The 8,042-nt window shown below is 33.3% G+C and overlaps 2 protein-coding genes across 2 annotated transcripts in view; one reads left to right on the top strand and one right to left on the bottom strand.

The window, feature by feature from the left end:
- The window catches only part of LOC117116611 (plasma membrane calcium-transporting ATPase 1-like), a 42,571-nt gene extending 40,322 nt beyond the window's left edge, over nucleotides 1-2,249 (bottom strand). The window contains exon 1 of the mRNA XM_033260683.1: nucleotides 2,108-2,249. The gene's annotated coding sequence lies outside the window, so the exon portion shown is untranslated. The remainder of the gene's footprint in view (nucleotides 1-2,107) is intronic.
- LOC117116610 (3-oxoacyl-[acyl-carrier-protein] reductase FabG-like) overlaps nucleotides 1-7,941 on the top strand; it is a 14,446-nt gene extending 6,505 nt beyond the window's left edge. The window contains exons 7-15 of the mRNA XM_033260682.1: nucleotides 2,340-2,411; nucleotides 3,519-3,658; nucleotides 4,068-4,160; nucleotides 4,431-4,572; nucleotides 4,668-4,708; nucleotides 5,318-5,387; nucleotides 5,789-5,825; nucleotides 7,300-7,363; nucleotides 7,677-7,941. Of these exons, the coding sequence (XP_033116573.1) occupies nucleotides 2,340-2,411; nucleotides 3,519-3,658; nucleotides 4,068-4,160; nucleotides 4,431-4,572; nucleotides 4,668-4,708; nucleotides 5,318-5,387; nucleotides 5,789-5,825; nucleotides 7,300-7,363; nucleotides 7,677-7,826 (809 nt within the window). The 3' untranslated portion in view covers nucleotides 7,827-7,941. The remainder of the gene's footprint in view (nucleotides 1-2,339; nucleotides 2,412-3,518; nucleotides 3,659-4,067; nucleotides 4,161-4,430; nucleotides 4,573-4,667; nucleotides 4,709-5,317; nucleotides 5,388-5,788; nucleotides 5,826-7,299; nucleotides 7,364-7,676) is intronic.
- The last annotated feature ends 101 nt before the right edge of the window (nucleotides 7,942-8,042 follow it).

Raw genomic sequence — 8,042 nt, 5'->3', positions numbered from 1 at the left:
GGGGGGGAAAAAAAAAGAGGGGGAAAAAAGGGGCAAAAAAAAAAAAAAAAAAAAATTCAACACAAATTTATATTTACAGTTTTGTTTTTTGTTGCATTGCATTTTTCTGAAATATAGTAATTAATATGCAAATGAATGATGTTAAAAATTGCTAAAGTCAAGGGAGCTGTGTTAGTCTAAAAAACAACATACAGCACCAGCAATTAACAGGCTTTACTAACACATATTATTTTATTTTTTATCACAATGATTAATAACAAAAAAATTAATATAAGTAAAAAACTGTGAGGTTGAATGAATAAATGAGAGTGTTTCACTGTAACATAATACTATAACCCTGGCTTCAAATCCCAGGGCTTTGTCTTGTAAACACAGATATTCTCGGACAAAGTCAAATCTACTATGTACATACAAAACAAATCAAATGGGACATAAACATTTTAATTAAAACATCATTAACTATTATAATTTTAGGTAGACTTTTGGCAGCATGAATAAATATTACTTAACATGGATGCATTCATAAAACATGAAAAATGTGCTTTGAATCATCAAATACAACATTATTGAATTACAATAGCTAATCTTAATCCACAATTTATCAGTGGCAGATCCAGGAATTTGAAATAGACCTTAACTGATGGAGGGTCCAGATGATTGAGGCTGATGGAGGGTCCAGATTATGGATCTAAATGGCCGTACGCACAGGCTTATTTTAGGCCAAGTTAAAAAAATACATGTTTCTCATCCCCGCCCGCTTCTGTTTTTGGGGCCGACTCCTATTTTTTGTTATTATTTTTTAATTTCAGAAAAAGAAATAAAAAATAAGCCCAAAAAAAACCCTATAAATAACACATTTTTGGTAAATACATCGTGCACCAAAGTTTTTATGGCCTATACATATTGTTCTCAAACATTCACATATGATAATTATGAAGTTTAATGCCTGAAAAATGATGACTAGTCGATGGCCTAGGCCCAAATTCGTTATGATGCGCAACCGCCCTTGTGATCTTCCAATCTCACAGGCTGGCGATGAAAATGATCGTACGACATCGCCAAAGCGACCGAGGTTGTAGGCATAGCTATAGGCCTCGATTATTATTGGGTTGCAAATTTCTTGATACACTAGCAAATGTTTTATGGTCCATATAGGCCTATATTATACATTACACCTAAATAGGTCATCCTAACGTTTATATATTGTTGGTGGAACATGGCAATCTGATCTTGGGGAAAAAATAACAAAAAACCATAAATAACAAAATAAAAGAAAATAATGAATATCAAGTGCCTCCTCCTTCCTTTATTCAGAAAATCCGGACAAGAAACGTGTATTTTTTATTATTTAGCCTTAATTCCATTTTCCTTTTTGTCATTTTTTTTTTATATCCCAAAAAAATTAGGGGGTCTCTCCTTGAATATGCCTCTGTTTATTTATAACAAATTCTAGAGAAAAAAAATGATTGATAAAGATAGAGAAATCAGATGATCAAATAACTTCACACTATCATCAATATTATCTAATTTGCTCAGAATACTCCATTTTAAGTCGTAAAAATGAAATAAATGTAATTTAATAATTCTATGTACATTTATAAGAAATGGCAGACAATGGTCTAACCTACCTGACCACAGCACCCCAGACTCGACTAATAAAGGATCAGCGCATAGCCCCATATATTCACTGTCTTTACAGTTTGGCAACACCCTCCTCTCCTGTCGGTTCTTAATTATTCATGTATCATACTTAATTATTTGGTGCGTGGTAGCATTTAGTAAGATTCATTCAGATAAGCACTAAATCTGTAGATCGCAAGAGCTAGACTAATAACATAGAGGCTGTTAATTACTTGTTGTTTTAAAAACAATGATACGAGGCAAATTCTTGAAAAACCCTTTCTTAACGAAGGGAAACAAAAACCTGAACTACCGACGGTCTAGCAGACAGCACATTTTCTCATCAAAAGATGACATCCGCAGACATCAACACATCACTGTGCGCACACAGACGACAACAATAGCTGAATAATGTTGCTAATTATCACAGTGTTAAGGGTAGCATAAGTATACGATGACATGTTGTGAGTATACATTATTTACTTACCGCAAGATGGAAAACCTGACGATATTTCCAAAGATAAATCCTGTAGTTAGCAAAATGAAAAACAATCACTCTTCCCTCCTGCTGGTTGGAGTAATAATGTTGAGTTGACGATAAAGTAATTTGTTGACTGGGGACGGCTAACTCTAAAATGGCGCCCTCTCTAGTTAAGAAACGTTTCATCTCTAGCCCCTTTCCTACTTTTTTATGTTGGATAGGGCATACCCTGGATGAGTCGTGGGAAAAAGAGCGAGCTTATTTTTTTTCGAAATGAGCTCATTTGTTGATAAAGTCGCACTTATTACAGGTTAGTCAAACTAAAGTTCAATTATGGAATATGTGTGATCTAGTAGGCTAGGCCTAGGCCTAATTACTCCATTGTGTGATGTATGTTCGTTACGTAACGTTAGGCAATAGGAGTAGGCTAGGTAGTGTAGGGCCCGGCCTAGGCCTATATAATGGGATGCTAGATCGGGCCTGTGTAGATAAGACTCGAGGCCTCCTCCTTCCCACCTACCTACCCTAAGCCTAGGCCAGGCCCGAGTACTGTAGTATGTTGAGCTAGGTTCTGGTTGACTACTGGTATGATTATGAGGGTTAGTGACGTATACTTGAGCCAGAACTGGGTGCTTGTTTCCATTTTGGGGCAACTAAACAAAAGTGCCATGACATAGGCCTGTAGCCTAGCCTAGGTAGGTCCCTATGTAGGCTATATGACTAGGCCTAGGCTATGTATTTATTCATAGAGAAAGAAAAGATGTATTAAAGCCCCATTCCTGGCAAAATTTCACATTTCACATTACACATAAGGTATCCACCTACACATGACCTCCACCAAAATTAGAAAGGTCAACTGTTGCTTGACAACATAGTGTCTACTGCACCCTGTGGGGGCAGTAGAAACATAAATGGCCGACATATTTTCTGTTGCTAGTTGATACTTGTGAAATATAATATTTCATTAGAATTATTTCAAATTTTTGAAAACATGATTCTGACCAAGATTTTGACAATTAAACATCTCAGGCCTACTCGGCTAAACTAAAATTTACACCAATATTTTTCCATGGTTTATAATAATTAGAGTAATGCATATGTATTTTTTTCTTTTAAAAAAATCTTATTTTAGTGAAATTTTGCTGGAAATGGGCTTTAAATCCTGGTGTACTGAGGCTGTTACTTACTGTCCATTCCTTGTAAATGCTGCTGCTCATATATATTTGATATTTATTTAATATTGATTAAATGTACGGCACGAAAATATGCAGTTTCAGAATCGGGTAGGGGTGACAAGAGGGATCTCAACACACTATGTGGGTTCTCTCTGACCACCTAATCTGCCAATTCCATTATTGAAATTGCTTTATGATTCTTCAAAGAACATATTCTACAATTTATTTATATAATATTCCAGGTGCAAGCTCAGGTATTGGGGCAGCAACAGCTCTAGAATTTGCTTCAAAAGGATGTTGTGTGTCGCTGATTGGTCGGAACCAAGCCAGACTTGAATCAACAGCCAGGATGTGCCAAGAGGCTGGGCTTGCAGCAGACAAGGTTTACAGATTATATTTCACATTAACAACATAGACCTTGTAGGTTTTTACACTACAGTAGTTACTTCAAATATCCTAATCATCTTAGCTATTTTATTATTCATCAATTATTGTTATTAGCATTATTGTCAACATTTGTTATCATGAAATGTTGCTGTAGCTTGGTGGTGATAAGAATAAGATGCTCACCTTCAAATCCGAGTCCCGTAATCACTGCCATTGTTGTTGTCATTGTCATAAACATCATCACTCTTATCATTACCATCACCAAGAGAATATTACATTTAGTACTGTTTGCATCATTCAAACCTAATTGATGCGAGTGATGGTAAGAAGAGCCACAAAAGATAAAGGAATACAGTTAGTGAAAAAAACCTCTGAATTGCTCTTAACATTTTTACATTCTGCAGGTGTTGGTTCTTCAAGGTGATATGTGTAATGAAGAAGATGTTAAACGCTTCGTCAAGTCTACTTTGGACAATTTTGGTAGATTAGACATTTTGGTAAATATATTTCAGTACCTTAAATTCATGTAACTTAAATATTTTTTTAAAACAGCATCGTAGTCCAATTTTAATGTATTCATTCAGTGATTTAAACAACAAAAAAGGAATGATAAAATTGCATGAATTTTGGTGAAAAAAGTAGCCAAGAAACTAAATTGTGATTGTCTTTAAAGATAAGAATGGGAAACAATAACTTAATAAAGAGCTTAACATTCAGGAGGTTAAAAAGTATATTTAGGGCATTGAGTATTCTTCTGTGTTTTTCAGGTGAATAATGCTGGAATGGGAAACATAAACACAATTGAAACTGCTTCTTCAATGGAAACATTTGATGATGTCTTCAACTTGAATGTCAGATCTGTCGTACAAATAACTAACCTTGCCGTTCCTTCATTAATTAAATCTAAAGGTAAACAATTGCTGAAACCTTAAATTACAAAGTGTATCTTTTTTTGCAGAACCACAGTGGAATTAGTTTTGACATACAAATATTTATTTTCTCAGGTGCCATTGTCAATGTATCCAGCATATGTGGTACAAGAGCTGTAAGTAATACAACATATATTGTATAAATGGTGGTGTAAAAGTGTGCAAGTGGAACTTTGGTGCGTTATTAGCAAAAAGTGTTTTTTCAAGGATTATTAAACTTTGTGATTTTTCCAAATTTATTTTCATAGCAATTTGTTTCAAAGCTGTATAAGGCTGTGCTGCGCTGCAGACAATTTTTAAATTTTATTTTTTCATTTTTTTTAAATTTTTTGGATAGGCTTTTTATGCTCGTTTTTACTTTCAGAGAAGAGAGACATATTTATTTCATTTCTTTTTTTCCTTAAATCAGTGGAGAAACTTTGTACAGCTTTTTGTTTAACCTATCTCTGAATTTTGGTCTGTTGTTATTTTTGTTTGTAATGTTTGACAAAATAAATGAAATTAAACATACATTGCAATGAGTTTGGTGTGTTAATAGTTTTGTCTTTATGGACTATAAATATGCAAAAAAAAACAAAAAACAAATATACAAATGATAAAGTTAAGGAGACTGTAAATTGCATGGAATCTTAAAGTCTCACAGTCCTATATTTTTTTCCCTGTCATTCAACTTTATTCCAATGTTTCAAAGCACTTATTGTTATTATTTGTATGTTTTCTTACAGGTACCAAATATGATTATATATAATATGTCAAAAAGTGCTCTTGATCAGTTTACTAGAGTCACTTCCCTCGGTAAGAATTATGTCCATTGTTCTTTAAATAATATTAATATTATTATTCTAGATTTATAAAGCACCTAATGTTGTGAATTCTCTCAGCACTGCCCAGAAAAGAAAACCAGAGAAATCAATCTTGGAATGCTTTTTACAGAAAAAATGCTATTAACATTTTCAACTGCTTTCTTTTATCAATCGATTAAATAATTTTGGTTTTTTTTATGGGATTTACTGCATTGTTATATCATCATATTTACTCTCACTGGAGTGTCTACGGGGCTTGGGGTGCATGCCCCTTCAAAAATGACTCCAGCAAGTAATTTTTTTTTTGTGGAAAATGTTTACTTGTTAATTTGTGTTTCTCAACTAAATTTTTAAATCTTGTCTGAATCAGATTTTTGTTTGAAACATTTTCAGAACTGGCTCCAAAAGGTGTAAGGGTTAATTCTGTCAAGTAAGTAAAGTTTAAAGTTGATAGTTAAATTTATTTCATTGCTTAGTTCAGGGGCAGACTGGGATTCATTTAGTTACCAGTGCAGTAACTAAATGAAGGGCGCTAAAGGCTGGGGGGTGCCAGTGTTTCGGCACTTGGAGGTATTAGAGACAATTCAGTAACATTTATATAATTCCGATTGCGGTTTCCTTGCGTTTCACTTGGAGGACTGAATGCAAGTCACAATAGCACACCGTCTTTTAAGCAGTTGGTCATATGTACGAGCATAGAGGAAAAGATTGTCTCCCAGTATATTATCCAAACTTATTGCCATCCAGATCACAGATTAAATATAAAAGATGACATCATCAAAATTTGGCTGATTGGGTATTAAAAGTTGTGTACATTTTAAAGTCCTAAGCTAATGCATTGAGTGGAGTCGAAAGTGGTGTTTATTAGATCGTCTAAAATGTAATGCAGTTAGCGTAGAAGATACTTTTTATAACAATTTATACATTTTGAATGATTCATAGATTCATGAGATTAAGGTTGATTTGATTTAAATTTCCATTCAGACTATTATCAAACTTGGTAATAGGAGATTTCTCCAGTCAGGTTTAATCTCCTTTACAAATACAAATAAAGATTAAAAGTATACCATAACAAAAGATAATAATAATATTAAAGAAATGTACATTATTCTATATATTCTTTAAATAAATAATTTTTAAGTTGATCTTTAAAGGATTTGTGAAAATAACACTACAAAATTCAACAGAAATGTTATTCCATAACTTTGATCCTATAAAACTAATCATAAACTTTCCTAAAGAAATACGAGCTTGAGGTAAACGCTAAATTAAAATCATTATTTTATCTTGTAGTATGAGAATGTGCAATAGGTAAAAAAGTAATCAGTTAATGTATGAAAGTTCGCTTATTGCAAATATATGAAATAAATTTGAGAACATGTAATTCTATGTAATTTATAAATTTTAAAATGCGATACTTCTAACATGCTTTTTTGTAAAATTCAAATATACAGCACTAGCCCAAACATCAATGCCATAAGTTATAATTGGTAAATGAAAATTATAAATCATAATTAATTTTTTTCTAGGAACAAAATGTCCCAACCTGCCTTTTTTCTAATTTTTGCAATTGGATGTGGCACTGTAATTTTATAGGAATTAATTGTCAGTTTGTTTGCATTGCACCAATCTTTTGAATGAAATAAATTTAGTGTCTTCAGCAAACAAAAGAAAATTTTTAAAAATGGAGGAATTTGGAATTTGGCTAGACTCGCGTTCACGCAAGGAGGATATGCAAAAATATTCCCTTCACTCCATTCCGTATCTAGCGGGTTAATACTGTGACGTTTATTTACTCAAGCGAAAGCTATTTCACCTAGTTGTTTGTTTTGATGACTACTTCTGTCTATTATATCGTACAGTTTATAAATTTATTTCTGCATTACTTTTTTCTTGCATTCCAGCCCTGGTTCTATTGAAACACCTATCCATGAAAGGGCTGGTAGGGATATTGTCAAAGTTAGAGAGGTAAGTTGTACTCATGTAGGTAATACTGACAGTATATATAAAGAAAGTAGTTAAATCAGGGAAAAATATAATAAGCTTTACTCCTGTGTATGTGTCTTATGTGCCTGTTTTTTATTAGGCGAGTTTATTTGTGCGAATCGAAAGCGTTGGGTGCATGCGCATTCACACTTCTATCGGGCAAACCTTTGAATGCGCATTAAAACGACATTTTCGATTCGCGTGAATAAAATCGCCTAGTGAAAAAAAGGCTTTAGATCGGACACAAATATTGTTCATTGTGATTGTATTAAGTGTTTATTCTCTTTTTTGTCAGTTGGCAGCCAAGATCCATCCACTTGGTCGAATTGGTCAGAGTGAAGAGGTTGCCAAAGCAATTACATTCTTAGCATCAGATGACGCATCATTCATTACTGGTGATATTCTCTCTGTTGATGGGGGAAGAAATGTACTATGCCCTCGTTGACAGAAACTGGTATTACGGTTTAGGTTGTGAAGTAAAATTATGTAAAAAACTAATAAAATATTCTGTAGTTCGTACTAATCCGAGTTTTGACATTTAATCACACAAGATTTTATGCCTGTCTCTTATACACATCTAGATGTGTATAAGAGACAGGGTTAATTCTGTCAAGTAAGTAAAGTTTAAAGTTGATAGTTAAATTTATTTCATTGCTTAGTT

The sequence above is a fragment of the Anneissia japonica genome, unplaced genomic scaffold (assembly GCF_011630105.1).
Source record: "Anneissia japonica isolate Jap-2015-1 unplaced genomic scaffold, ASM1163010v1 scaffold2737_len523936_cov211, whole genome shotgun sequence".
NCBI classification, from domain to species: domain Eukaryota; kingdom Metazoa; phylum Echinodermata; class Crinoidea; order Comatulida; family Comatulidae; genus Anneissia; species Anneissia japonica.
Note: the sequence above shows the minus strand (reverse complement) of the source record. Positions and strands in the feature narration are given on the sequence as shown.